At 41.1% G+C, this 14,223-nt stretch overlaps 2 protein-coding genes across 2 annotated transcripts in view; one reads left to right on the top strand and one right to left on the bottom strand.

Annotated features, from left to right (window-relative positions):
• Nucleotides 1-105: 105 nt before the first annotated feature.
• On the bottom strand, nucleotides 106-11,233 carry rgs9a (regulator of G protein signaling 9a). Its single transcript, XM_062530993.1, has 17 exons — nucleotides 11,162-11,233; nucleotides 10,014-10,101; nucleotides 8,945-8,995; nucleotides 8,409-8,515; nucleotides 8,231-8,282; nucleotides 8,049-8,107; nucleotides 7,829-7,905; nucleotides 7,423-7,504; nucleotides 6,885-6,941; nucleotides 5,326-5,355; nucleotides 5,164-5,225; nucleotides 4,738-4,851; nucleotides 4,299-4,414; nucleotides 4,072-4,159; nucleotides 2,941-3,079; nucleotides 1,875-1,957; nucleotides 106-1,102 (listed from the first exon to the last, which is right to left on the bottom strand). Exons 1-17 carry the CDS (start codon nucleotides 11,231-11,233, stop codon nucleotides 949-951), a joined length of 1,431 nt encoding a protein of 476 aa, XP_062386977.1. The 3' UTR covers nucleotides 106-948.
• An 859-nt stretch (nucleotides 11,234-12,092) lies between these two features.
• Nucleotides 12,093-14,223, top strand: part of gna13b (guanine nucleotide binding protein (G protein), alpha 13b) — a 35,519-nt gene continuing 33,388 nt past the window's right edge. Inside the window, exon 1 of the mRNA XM_062532723.1 lies at nucleotides 12,093-12,381. Within this exon, the coding sequence (XP_062388707.1) occupies nucleotides 12,099-12,381 (283 nt within the window). The 5' untranslated portion in view covers nucleotides 12,093-12,098. The remainder of the gene's footprint in view (nucleotides 12,382-14,223) is intronic.

The following is a 14,223-nucleotide window of genomic DNA, read 5'->3' on the forward strand; positions in this document are numbered from 1 at the left end:
TGTGTGTTTTTAATGTTCAGTAAATCCCCATTACTTTTTTGAAGAGATTTGAAAACATTCTAGTTTACACAACTTAACAACCAATGTGAAAAGAGGGTTTGGTTTGTGAACTTTATTATGTAACTGACAACATCCTTGTATTTACATAGGATATTGTGTTGACAGACAAAAAAGGAAGTTGAATTAAATCAGTTCATACACACACACGCACACACCCACGCACACACGCATACAGCAAGCACACACAACAAACACACACAACAAACACAGAGTATCGGTCAACAAACATTTACATTAAAGATGGGTGATAGGTGAACAGGTGTTATGTCAAGCTGTAATCTGCACTAAGATAGAAAGGTGACTGCAACCAGTAATGAATTATCCTGTAATGGATACGGTCAGGTAAAAATCACACCTTCACATGATCCGCTCTGATCCAGGTGAGGAAAATAACAGCCTTACACAATACCTCTCATCTCCTCCGTATATACCTCGATGTATATTCATACATCATATTACTGTATATAGCTTCAATAGACAGCACTAGCTTGTGCTATATGCTATCTATCTTACATTTTGTTAGTGGTAACATGACCTCATTATAAGAATCTCACTATTTAAAAATACATTTCATTCCCTTTTTTTAAAAGAAGATTATCCATATGCACATCACCTCCTCATATTTCAAAAAGAAGAAAAAAAAACTAAGCAGGAATGTCCTCGTAAATCCTTCTACCTTAAACTCCAGTTCTAGAGGCCACCATGCCATGTCAAGACCAGTTTCCAGAGTCAATCAGATGGACTAAAAGGGGCATTCCTGGGTAGTTCTAGCTGAAGCTGCACGTGTTCCTGTTTGGTTGAATCTCATAAGGGTGAACAGACCTACACTGTTTTTTTCTCCCCCTCTTTGTTCCATGTCTTGGCGGGGGTCGCGGGTCATCTCGCGGTTTACTTGCGGTCCAGCTTGTTCTTGATCTGGGTGATGTCCACGGGTCTCGCGGCCGCCTCAGCCGCCATGCGCTCCTCCTCGCTGCGCTGCCAAAGGATGATTGGGTCGGTGCCCGGCCTGAGGTTCTTGGAGTTCTGCTCTATCTGGGCATCGCTAAAGGTCAAAGGGCAAAGAGAGATTAGGTGAGACGAGGCCTGCATTCTGGGGGGAAACACCCACCAACTTGAAACTGTACTATAATGTGGCCTGTTCTGGTCAATTCATATGCTTTTGATTATGATGCTTGAGTGCTTTGGGTGCCTTGTTAAAGCGCAATATCAATGCAAGTTGTTGTTATTTAACTCTTGAGATAATAGTCTGGAAACTCTACACTAAGAGGAGCTTGGTTTGTCAGATTTCTGATGGGTCAATCAGTCCCCATTAGAGAGGGAGTGATTAAGTCCCATCCCTTTCAATCATACACTCTGAGAGGAAAAGCACTTTCATTCTGACATGAGGCAAGTGACCACAGATTGTAGATCACTTGAGATCGTAGAGTACAACAGTCTGTAAAATATTTGCTGGTGACAGGGGACAATCAAGAAGACTTCACCAACGGTTTTCTTTTGTAATTGTGAAATTACATTAACACTAAGTGGTGATGCAAAACGTCACAGACACACTGAAATAATTTTAATAATTTTTGAGGGGAAAAAAAGTGAAGAGTGGATCACGAGAGGCTCTTAAGTGCTAAGAACTTGTTAGGAGCGCTCTAAGAACGCTCCTAAGAAGTTCTTAGCACTTAAGAGCTTCTTAACGAATCTGGGAAACCTGGCCATTGTGTTTGTGTGACTGTTTGTATTGCTTTTTGAAAGAGTTTTCTGTGTCACTATGTAGAATGGGATACTTGCCAAGGATCAACAATAACATTTCTAAAAGAGCATACCTGTAGTTGTGTTCTGCGGGATTGAGTGCTTTCTTCTGCATATCCTTGTAAGTAGGTGATTTTAGGTACCTGAAGAAGGTGTCCTGTGACAGAAAAATAGTGGTTCCTCAAATCCTTATCAATGTATTTTCAAATAAAAATATCAAATACCCTGATTTTAAGTGTATCAAAATACATGTCTCAAAATAAAATACTTTATTTATACATTTTACTAAATACTAAAAATACTCTTTAAAAGGAGCATGAAATCACTTTGTGAACCTTCAATATCTGTCTATTTAATATATTCCTTCGTCACACTGACTCTGATAAAGTGCCCAGTGTTTGAGAGCAACAGCTTTTCTCTGTGACGCATGCCATAAATCGGCAAACAGTGAGCAGATCAACTATGCTGACCTGTCTGTAACATCTCATAGCCTACTGTATCAGAGATGTACTCAAGAAGTCCACATAAACCACAGAGGGTGGGCTTAAAGCAACCCAATGCAGTTCTATACCTTAAAAAGAATGGCTTCAAACTCATGGCACACTGACATATAGTACAGAGAATGAAGTCTCTGACATTGCCAATGCGTGCCCAGAATGATATTGCACTGTGTAAAGCTGTTGATCATAACCTTTTCAGTTGGCTTTGAACTAACTAGCTAAATAGGGTTATATTGTAATGAGCATAGATATGGATGATACATAAGACAACTGTTTGAGCAATCATGCAGGGAAACCATGAAACGTTTTTCATGTGTTCTGCTGATTAAAGTTCCCAAGAATCTGATGCTCTGGAAACTTGAGGTTGTTGTGAGAGAGGGGTGCATTGTGTGCGAGAGCAACCTACACATTACTTATCTTGAAAATATTTAGCAATAGTTTTAAACTACAAAAATACCTATAAAGTATTTTGATACAAAATACAAGGTCATTTTCTTCAATCCAATAGAATACAAATCACAAAATATTTTGTATTTGAAATGCAATGTATGTATCATAAATATTGCCCATCCCTGGCACAATGAAAAGCCATGCACTTAATGTTTAAAACACACAACCATGAAGATGGCAGCTACGTCACCTTCTTCATTAGCAGGAAGACATGGGTCTGAGCAGCATCCAGGACGTATCTGTGAGGATGGTCCAGACCTTTCACAGTCAAGCCCATGGTTCTGCCGTCAATGTTGATCCATCGTGGGGCTCCAGGGGCCAGGAAAAGCCTGAGGACGCAAGCAGCAGGGCCAATGTTCAGACAGTGAGGTCAAACAGTCATTGGTCAAAACAGCCATACATGAAAGGTCAAAACAGCCACACATGGAAGGTTAAAACAGCCATACGCAGAAGGTCAAAACAACCATTCACAGAAGGTCAAAACAGTCATACACAGAAAGGTCAAAACAGCCACACATACTACAACTCCAATCACTGAGAAACTACATTTGAAACATTTTAGGTTACTTTGGATTATCCAAGGTAATTTCCCATAGAATTTATATTATACTTCTATTTTTATACAAATGTCCTTGGAGTGACATTTCAGGTGGGCTGTGATATATACATTAATGCAGTCCAGGTCACAAGATTGGCAGGAGTGCCCTATATTGTATTCCATAACCTTTTTCATTACCTTCTGTCATAATAGGGGAGCACATGAAATCACATCAGTAAAACACATGGAGAGAGGCCTAAATTCAATGGCTGACAAAGTATCAATGACGTGTAAAAGCTTTGAAGTGGCCCATCAAAGTTTGCACTTAATCTTGTGTTTGGTATTAAATAAGCAAACAGATTTTGCGTAGTCATCAAACTAGCCCCAGACTGTGCCCACCATTTCAATGAGGTCCCTGAATATGTTGACATAAACATCAGATTAGTAAATAAATTGTTCTTTGACACAGAATACAATCAATTGATTCAGCTTTGTCTTATAAACTTTTCAAGTGCCCGGAATGTGTCAATGTTCAAACATGGACAAAAACTTCCCTTAAGGAAAAATCCTAATGACTAGTAATGAAATCAAGAGGGACAGTCCAGAATTATTTTTATCCTCAGTGCCGTTTTTCATCCCTGAGGCCATCCCGAGTGTTTGCTCAGTCAGACTTAAAGAGTGGTTTGTTTCTCCTACATTCATGTGTTTATTAGCGTATTTCCGCCTCTGCCTTGTAAACCCTTTCCACACTTATACTGAGCATGTGTCCAGTCAGAGTCTCACTTGAAAATGGCTTGGGACTGTTCGGCCATGGAACCAGCAGACCCCCACTTCATCACCTCTGCAGCTTCCCAGAAGGCCAAGTTCTCACCTGTGGTCAGAATTGGGGGGAAAAATCAGCCAGTCAAATCCTTTTTGATGCATGAAAAAAAAGCCATGTCAGAGAAACTGGTCATTGACTGTGTTTTTGATTTGCTAAAATAAATGGTCAAACTGAATCAGACACATACCGCTGAACTCCTTTTTCAAGAAGACCTTGAAGTCCTTGCGACCACGTGGGTCATTGAGCAGCTCCATGAGGCTGAAGGACCAGCGCTCCACTCGCATTTTAGTAGGAACTTCCACACTGGGGGAGCACACACACACACACACACACACACACACACACATTTGAAACATATTATAATGTAATTTATAATACAACCAGGCCCATTATTAGGGGTGGTCAAATGGTACTGATGACCCCCTCCCAAGGCCCAGGTTGGCAGGTGCATGCAAAGGTCTATATTTTACTGGTGGTGCTTGGTGAGTTGTTGTGGAAGAGGAGCCCAATTTGTGACATGATGTTCCCTTGTCCGTAATGTCTAACGACTTGCCTGTGTATACAGTGACTAGAGTGTGCAACGCGTGTATCATTCTACTGTCTTGGTTTGAGACGCATCAGCTGACCTTGGCAAGTTGAGCTCCCAGTAAGCGTCGTCGTTGGAGAGCCAGGGGTTGCTGGGGATGCAGGGGGCCAGGAAAGGGTCGTGGTTCTTGTACTTGGTGATCTCCTTGACAAGACTGTAAGAAAGGAAGGACATGTGGAATCCAGTAGCAGAATCAGATAGTAGCATGCTGATCATCTACGGATCTCAAATATATACAGCACATTTCATATTTTATTTTTTTGTGGTAAAAAGGTAGAGACCGCACTCAGGGGCTGGGATTTATACAAAGACTGTATTAAAAAAAGCTGTAACAACATTATTTTATTTTTTAACATTGTTTTGCATTTAAAATACATTTGTTGCACTCTTTGTACCACAGCCATATGTATATCCTTACCATTCCCACTCTCACTACAGGTAGTGCCATATTGCTTAAATGACTTACGCTCCCAGAGATACTACTGACTTGACCCTTGACCTCATCATGGCCTGCTGCAGATGGATTGTCTGAAAAATAATAAGTGACAATTTAATGTATGCAATTTAAATTTTCTATATACTAGAACTACAGATAACATTTAAAAAATGATGCCACCCAACTACTTACTTCCCTTCTGTAGTGGTCATAGGTTTGAGCCTGAAAGGAGAAAAGGTTAATCAGTCAAATGTATGAAAAAGTAAGTAGGTAATGAGAGAGGGTTGCACTGGTAGTGATAGGTGTTGTTGATTCGGGAATGATAGAATGCTGCTAGTATTTTTTAGGATAATCTGTTAGGATAATCTGTCCAACCACAAGTAAGGGCACACATAAAAGGAAACACAAGCTATTTAACATTTTTAGAAAGATGGGTTTTGCCAGAAACATGGAACACTATAACTACAGGGTCATTTAGAATTTGAAATAGACACATAACAGAGAGAGAGAGAGAGAGAGAGAGAGTAAGTGTGTGTCTGTGTGTATGTACTGTATGTGTGTGTGTGTGTGTGTGTTTCTCTGTGTAACCTGTCCTCTTTGACAGACAAATCTGTACGCATGAAAGAAAGAAAAAAAGGATCATCAACAAAACAACAAGACATAAAACCATTCTTTAACAGCTGAAAAGTCCTGGTATGATGCTAAATGATGTAGTAGTATGAATCAAATATTCACTCCCTAACCACCAATCAAAAGAGCACCGCTATCAGTCAAACGCCAGCCTTATCTGTAATCCAATATAGGGGAGCATATCAGGGACTCTCTGCTGTTTACACGCAAGCTCACAAAACTAAGTTAATCTGTATAAAGGTAAATAAAGCTGGCACATGCTGAATTTATTTAAGACTGACAGTTTCATGCTGTGTTTTTGGATTACCTTAGCTCTCCCTAAAGATGACGGCCATATGAGCAAATATTTTTGGTGTGGGGCCTGAGCTGCTCATCATGGTCAAGCTCTAACAACTTTGCTGTTTTCTCAGACCTTTCAACCCCCCCACCCCACCCCACCCCCCACGGGTCAAGCTAAGCGTTGTGCCCAGTACATCCTCTCTCCCTAAGCTGTTTTACTGTGCATTATTTGGATCTCTGAAAAAGTCAAGGGAGGAAGAGGGAAAGCATATGCTGGAACTGGGACTGGGAGAGAGAGAGAGAGAGAAAGAGAGAGAGAGGGAGAGGGAAAGAGAAAGAAGGAGGGAGAGAGACAGAGGGAAAGAGGGAGGCAGAGAGAGAGTGAGAAAGAGAGGAAGAAAGAGAGGGAGAAAGAGGGACAGAGTGAGAGGGAGGGCTGGAGTCCCTGGATGAAGATCAGCAGGTCATGAATCCTCTTACGGCTGAGTAAGCAGATTGAGAGTGACCGGGGGCCCATGGGCGTTCTGGGCCACGGCAGACACACGGCTAAGCCGCCCTAATGGACTTACACGTGGGGCTCCAGGTGGGAGAGCACTCCTACCTCCCCTCATCCACCCCACCACAAGCCACATCACCACCACCAGGGTGCCAACTTCTCAAATGACCAACTCCCCTTTCTTACTTTTTAAGACCTGTGGGAATGTTCACACTACCTGTAAAGTTTAAGAACTGCAATACTACTGTGCCCCGGGGGTCATGTGGCACCACTGTGCCTTATCCGTGTGCCTACGGTGGCATGGCAAGAGCTCCGGGCCTCACCTCCCGTCAGACTCACCTGTTACCTCGTCGTTGGGATCAGAGAGGCGGTCCGTGCAGTCCATGGCACTGTGGGCTCTTGGCTGTGGAGTGACACAAAGAAAATTTACTAGTCTGGAGATATGTAGAAATACATGAATGAAATCCAAGCCAAGACAGTATCAATACCATGATTTCCCAACTATTATCCGCGGCTTATACTTTGATATAGCAAAATTTCTTCAGCTATGAGGTTTTTTCTTTTCACTTGCATAAAACACTGTCCTGCAGCTTACACCCAATCAATCAAACTATTGATCCAATGTGAGGATCAATAGTTTTGTCCTTGTTATTTTACCGTGAGCTGGTTCACTCTTCACTATGAGCAAGTTCACTCTAAGATTGATGTGGATTTCTTAAATAGCACACGGATAGCCATTGATGTACTTCAGAAAGGCCTATATGTACATTATTATATCAAACCACAAAAGGTGCGTGATAGAACTGATGGATACGGTGGTATTACTGCTTTATCATATTTTGAGGTTTGAGGTTTCAGTTATTTTAAACTTTGGGATGACTTACTGGTGGTCGCTGTACAATCCAGTAGGCCCGCTCCTGACAGTCAAACACCACACGATCAGCCTTCTGACGCTGCTTGTTTGCCCTGATGAAAGTAATTCAAAGTAAATTAATTAACAAAGTAATTTTTCCATTAAAGATAACGTCCTCATAGTGTGCTGTTCATTAATGTCTCAGCTAATGTCATCACACCCTCTCAGATGCTGATATAAATGTTACTCCTTAACTGAAATACCCTATGTTTGTGTATTTCTTCGACAGATTAGAAATTAGAGGTTAAAACGAATGCCGACAACTCTGCCATTATCATGTCCCAAGGTCCTGACAAAAAAACCCCCAGAAACCTTTGAAGCCCTCTGCACAGGGGCCTGAGGTGTCTCTAAACAGGGATTTGAAAGTAGTATCATACTTGTATTGCTCTGAGGCTTGCATCACAATGAAATCCCATTTGGGGTTGAGCCATTTGTGGAAGTTATTGTAGCGTGCCTAAGTAAAACATAGCGAGAGAGAGAGAGAGAGAGAGAGAGAGAGAGAGAGAGAGAGAGAAAGAGAGAGAGCATTTAAGGATTCATTTTGTATGATTAATACTGTGAAGTATAATACTGTAAATTGTCTGTGAACTGACTCACCTGTTCGTACACCTCCAATGATCCCTTTTTGCGAATGTTCCTCTTGGCCAAGTAAATTGCTGAAAAAAGAGAAAGAGCATCGTGAACCAAACTAAATCTGTGATGTGCCACACATGCAATTGAAATAGATGTGTACGTATAATCAAATTCAAATCTTGACTGATTGATGACACTGAACATACCATAATCTATATCCTCTGCTGGCCACTTCTGCACGGGCCAGAAATAGGGCGTCTGCATAAACACAATCACAGCGCTGTAAACACTACTGGCAGTGTAGAGAAAACAACCGAAGCATTTATTTATAGATTAGCCTGCGTGATGGCTCGAGAAGTTAAGTCACAGGAGAGAAATGTTTACCTGGAAACGGTAGAAACTTCCATCAGGTTTGAGGATCAGTTTCTTGTGGTCCTGCAGGGGGTAAAGGTAACCATACGCCACCAGCATGGTGCCGAAAGCCTGGGCCTCTGACAGACGAAACAGGGAAAACAGAAGATGACACATAATATCAATATAATGTCCCTTCGGAATTATAAGGTTCTATTTGCATTCTGAAAGCAGTAGGTGCAGAATTCCATAGAGTTACACTGATAAGTTGAACAAGCCTTTTCAGATATAATGTTTAGAAATGCATACAACTTCAAGAAACACCTCACCTCACCTCACCTCACCTTGTCACATAATAAGAATATGTCAATAACTCTATTTTGGCGATAATGTCAGATAAAACCTTACAATTCTACGGGGATGATAATTTCAAGTGTGATATAAAATTACACATAGCCAGATTACATTGCTTGTAAAGTAACAGTAGATTATGTCATTATAACATTGGCTCTTTTCTGTTACAAAAGATGATCTTGACAAACACATGTTGTTTCTTTACAATCACTTACCTGGGGTATCCATTTTCATTTTGTTAGCAATCCATGCCAGAATCTCCTCACCTGTGAAACCAACACAAGTGTGTGAAATTAAGAATATAGACGTGAATTACATATTCAGGTATGCATGCAAGCAACCAGAGAAGGTTGCTTTTGAACTGAAACAGGTAGCTGAATACTACGTTGTAAAAATGTAATAACTGTTTGTAGTAACTTTCTAATAACAAATAAAAGTGCATAATGCCATATACATACTCTCTGTTCGTCATGAATTCATTCATTTAGTTAGTTAGTTTGGAAGTCAGTTACTCAGTTAGTCAGTTAGATAGATAGATAGATAGATAGATCGATAGATAGATAGATAGATCTAATAAATAAGCATTTAATAAATATGTCAGGAACACATACTCTGTAAAGCATTAATGAAAGTTTTTTTTAAAAAAATAATACTACTGTGTATACCACATAGGTTTCATTATGCTTCTACAGTATATTTTATTCCAAATTTACTAGGCCATGTCTCTGCAATTCCATCAAAGTTCAGGTGAGCTCTGCAGCACTGATCTGTGCTGTAGTCTTAGCGGCGCTTAAGGGGGCAACTTTAGAGCACAACACCGAGTACAGAGCTCATCCAATTGTAGGCTTGCCTTATATAGCCAGTGTTAGCTGCTTACTACAGCCACAATATGAGCACTGCTCCCTGATCTACATTCAACAGCTCCTGAAGGAGCCCTACTGTGACTGGGGGATGCCCTGAAAGCTGTCTCATCATTTGGCTCACATCCTAGGTATCTAAGTATTTAGGTAAAAACTAGATTAGGCAGGGTACTCGTCCACTAGACATATTTTTCACTCTAATACATCTGGTGTTTTTCTTCAAAAAGCACAAAGTGTGAATAAAATGTCTTAAAGGGTCAGCACATTGTTGTACACTGGGTCCCGGAGCCTCAGTGATTTGGCCCTGACCAAAATGAAGATATTCTGTTCAGCAATTGCCAGCTGTAACACCATACAATTATATCAAATTATTTTACAATTAAACGTATATGGGGCATGTAACCAAGTGATGTACCAAACCCACCTGTCAGTACATGGGGGATGGTGGTGACATTGAGCTTCTGGTCGGTTCCCTTCAACCCACTCTGCATTTCCACAACCATGGCCTCCACCTGATGGCAGAGAGAGAGAGAGAGAGAGTGAGGGCACTCATTCACCCAGTTCTTTACCACGTCAAGAGCACACAGGCCTGGATTTGGGTTCATGTAGATTTGAAAATGGGTCACAGAGAAATGACTTTACGCACTGTCTTTGTTTTAGTAACATGGCGGTTGTTCTGTGAGTGTCAATTAACTATTAAAACAGTTTTGACCCAAACGCATGCGAATAACAAATATCTAAATGTGGTACCTGAAGTTTCAAAGTAACTGTGGTATTAACAGGCTAAAGCAGACCATTTCCATGACACAAAACTGTAAACACTGGCTTATCACAATGTTTAATGCAGGACTAGAGGTAGAGCTCCATTCAAACGAAAAGACTTTAATAATGCAAATAATGTGTCATACTATTTGTCAAAATATCATTGTACAGTATTGAAATGTAAAATGTAATTAAATAAACCACAATACTCTCACAGTTCATGTTGCTGTTCAGCCTGTTTTAGGGGTCAACTTTTAACAATGGCCTACAGCTATGTAGACCCACGGCAAAGAACATTGTAGCACTTTGTCCTGGGAGATCTTCACATTTAACCTGTGAATTTTTTGCAACTAACAAATTAGTTGTTTTCCAGCTTTAAATTGCTTGAAACTCTCACATGTCAAGCTTGTCAAGTGCTACACTAATTGGCTTAGAGGACCGATTCTGACTTTAGCCAGAGTGGCTCGAAGTCTGCAAGCTTTTATAGCCTAATTACATATGATATGTGATTCTGTCAAGACAAATCTATTCTAAAAAATATCGTACCCAATAAACGGCCTCCCAAAAATACTGTTTGATTGACTGACTGTAACCTATTGTGCATAGTCTAATAATAGGCTACAATAAGATGTTTAACTGTAGGGTAGGTTGAAAGGAAGAATTTCCATGCTGAAGAGCAAAGTCAAAGTTCGACCAATACAATATGAAACAGAAACTGTAAATGTGGCAAGCCTACAATGCGGCCGGCCACAATTTGTGTTGCATAATAATAGACTATTCATTTTCGTAATATATCTGTGCAGTGCTTACCTTTTTGAGACATGCCATTCGAGGCCGATAGTGCTGTGCATGATCTCGATTTGACCGTAGGCCTACCGTCATGTTTGCTGTTTGATGTAGTTATATCCAGTAATAGGTCTAATTCCAAACAAATTTCAAACAAAAATGATTTGTTTCATTTAAAACCAAAATGATGGACGTGGTGCGCCTCGCTCTCCGCACGCACACACGGGGAACATAAGGAGCTTGCAGGGAAAAAAGAAAGTGCAAAGATGTGTCTCTCCTCCAATCACGGAGCAGCTATTCCTACAACCTGTTATCCCATAAACGAGCATCAATTGGTAGCCTTGCCTACCTTTAAACAGCGGCGTGTTCAATAGGCGGCGACATAGAGCACGTAAAGACTCCGACACACATCATTTTCCAAGTGCAACAATGGGGTTATCAATCAGTTACATCAACAAAAATAATAGTAGCCTAGTCTATGGAGCTATATATAGATACGCCTATTGGATAATTATTGCAGGGAAGACACATGTGAACACTCGTGGACGATTCATGATAAAAACGTAGGCTAATATGCTAACTGACAAATTAAATAACCTACAAGAGGCTAATAAACCTTTTGTAAATGGGTAGGCTACAAAATGTCCTCTCCTTTTATTTTCACCCAAAGCCTATAAAAGGCACATACATGTAGGCTACCGTCTCTGTGTATAACCAATAACAGAGACGCGATTGCTGGTCAGTGATTTAAATGGTCTTTACATTATTGTCGATTCTTTGCCAGTTCTTTAGACTAGTACTAGTAGTCTCACAGTCGTCAAGTCTCTCGCAAGAAGAGCCGCCCAGCATTTCATCACAGAATGCCGTGCGCGCTCCCAAAATTGCAGTCACGCCCCGCCCGCCAATGGACTCACGGACGCGCTGAAACCCTCCCTACTGTATCGATGAAGTTGTTTCAAAGATGGCGGATTTCCTGCCGTCCCGGTCCTTTTTATCTGTTTGTTTTCCTAACTGTCTCCTCACCAGCAGTGAGGCAGAACAATTAAGGAAATCTAAAGAGATAGATAAGTGTCTATCGCGGGATAAAACATATGTGAAACGGTTGGTGAAGATATTATTACTCGGAGCTGGAGAGAGCGGCAAATCGACTTTCCTCAAGCAGATGCGCATCATACACGGTCAGGACTTCGATGAACGGGCAAAAGAAGAGTTCCGGGCTACAATTTACAGCAATGTTATCAAAGGTATGGTTTTGAAAAGAAAGTCTACACTCTGGCCAATTACTTTAGGTAAATTTGTATTTTCGTAGAGTAGACTATTGTTTGTCTTGGAAGTTCAAAAGTTGTGCAAGGGTGGGTGGTGTGGCTAGTCGGCTGAAGTTGTGCGACGTCGAGCGGAGGCATTCACTTGTTTCTAAACCCATGCATTCTCAACCAGCCAGCAAACAGAAGAAACGCCCATGTTATTCGGCTAGAAGTGTTCTACCACAATGATTTTCAGAACAAAGAGATGGTTCATTTACACCTCACCTGTAGTGGTCCCTCTGTAATACTTATGTTTATCTTTTTACTTAAAGAACACCAATTATATTGCTGGACTCACGCTGACTATTAACGTTACTTTAACACTTTGCTAAGTTAGCAAGGCTGCTAAGTAGATGGCTATGTCAATTGCAAGTATAATGGAAGATAGCTAACTAACGTGAGACTGATTAGCTAGCCAGCTGTTCGGGATAGTAAAACATAGGAAAGAAAAGCTGGCTGATAAGTACTATGTCATAGAATATGAGTTTGAGAATTATAGTTTGTAATCTACAGCGTTGCTTACTGGTGCCCATAAAGAAACCGTAACGTTAACAGTTATCGTTGGTGAAGAATGGAGATTAATGTAGAGGGAACGTTACTTGTCTGATTAGTTGGCTGATAGCTTTCTTTTGACATTCTACCATTTAATCATAAATACGATTATAAACCGGAATTAGTGAAGTGTGTAAAATATACATATTTTGTAGAGAAAATATGCCCACCCAAACCTACATGATACAGTAGCCTGTAGTCATCTATGGATTTGCAATTGCAAGCCTTTTTTGCTAACAACAATGGAATTGGTGTCTAGCGAAAACAAGACAAGGTGGCTGTGTTCCGAGTGTTGTGCATGGGCATGACCACTTTATTGTTTACACGCCTCGGCAAGATGACCACCCTCGCCATGTGAAATAGCCGTGCTATTGATTTATGAACTGAAATGTTTTGTCCCGAAGCGCAGTATATGGGTGCAGGCAGGGAGAGGGTGGTGTCCACCGTTAAGAGTTCACATGAGGCTCAAGAGGAACTCCATGAGAAACGGTCACAAGAGACCCTGCCATGTGTTGCAGTTGTCTAACCAGTTAGCGAGCTGAAGTAAAGAGCTATCGATACCACTTATTCAAATTAACTGTGCCGATTGATTTGTTGTTGTTTGTACAACAATCCCAATTTTAACTTGTTCTAAATGCTAAACGTCATGCCCCTCGTTGATCATAAATTGATATCATACTCTGTGTAATCTCCTTACCCAAAGAAGATATATAGCACATTAAATATCCCCTCTACTGAATGTCATTTGTGTTACCTATTAACGCAGTTTAATAACGTGTTTCAGCATAAAACGGGGGGAGACCCCTTTGAGGGTTTCACTGGGGGTTTCCAGCACCGCGTCATAGCGACATCAACCTCACCAAAGCATCACACCAAGCATGGAACCACAGTTGTAGTTTCTGATATCTGGTGGTATTTTTTTGTTTGTTTCGATGATGGAGTCATTCTTACTTGAAGCCAGTGCCTCGCCTGTTGCAGACAGGAAACGTTTAGTGAAATGGGCTGGCTGTTCTTGATGTGGCCTAAACCGTAAGCAGCTCGACAGAGCTGAAGGATTTAGCTGCTCTAACTTTCAATTGGGCTGTTATGGAGGACTTACAGGGCAAAGCTCGCCCTTTTCCTTGCAGTGGAATCCACCCGTGTTCGTGATATTACCCTGTGCACGAAAAGGGCTCAGCGTAGGTCTGGGTAGGAAGTTAGGCGTGTGTGGGGGGGATACGTTTGGTTTGC

The sequence above is a fragment of the Sardina pilchardus genome, chromosome 3 (assembly GCF_963854185.1).
Source record: "Sardina pilchardus chromosome 3, fSarPil1.1, whole genome shotgun sequence".
NCBI lineage: Eukaryota > Metazoa > Chordata > Actinopteri > Clupeiformes > Clupeidae > Sardina > Sardina pilchardus.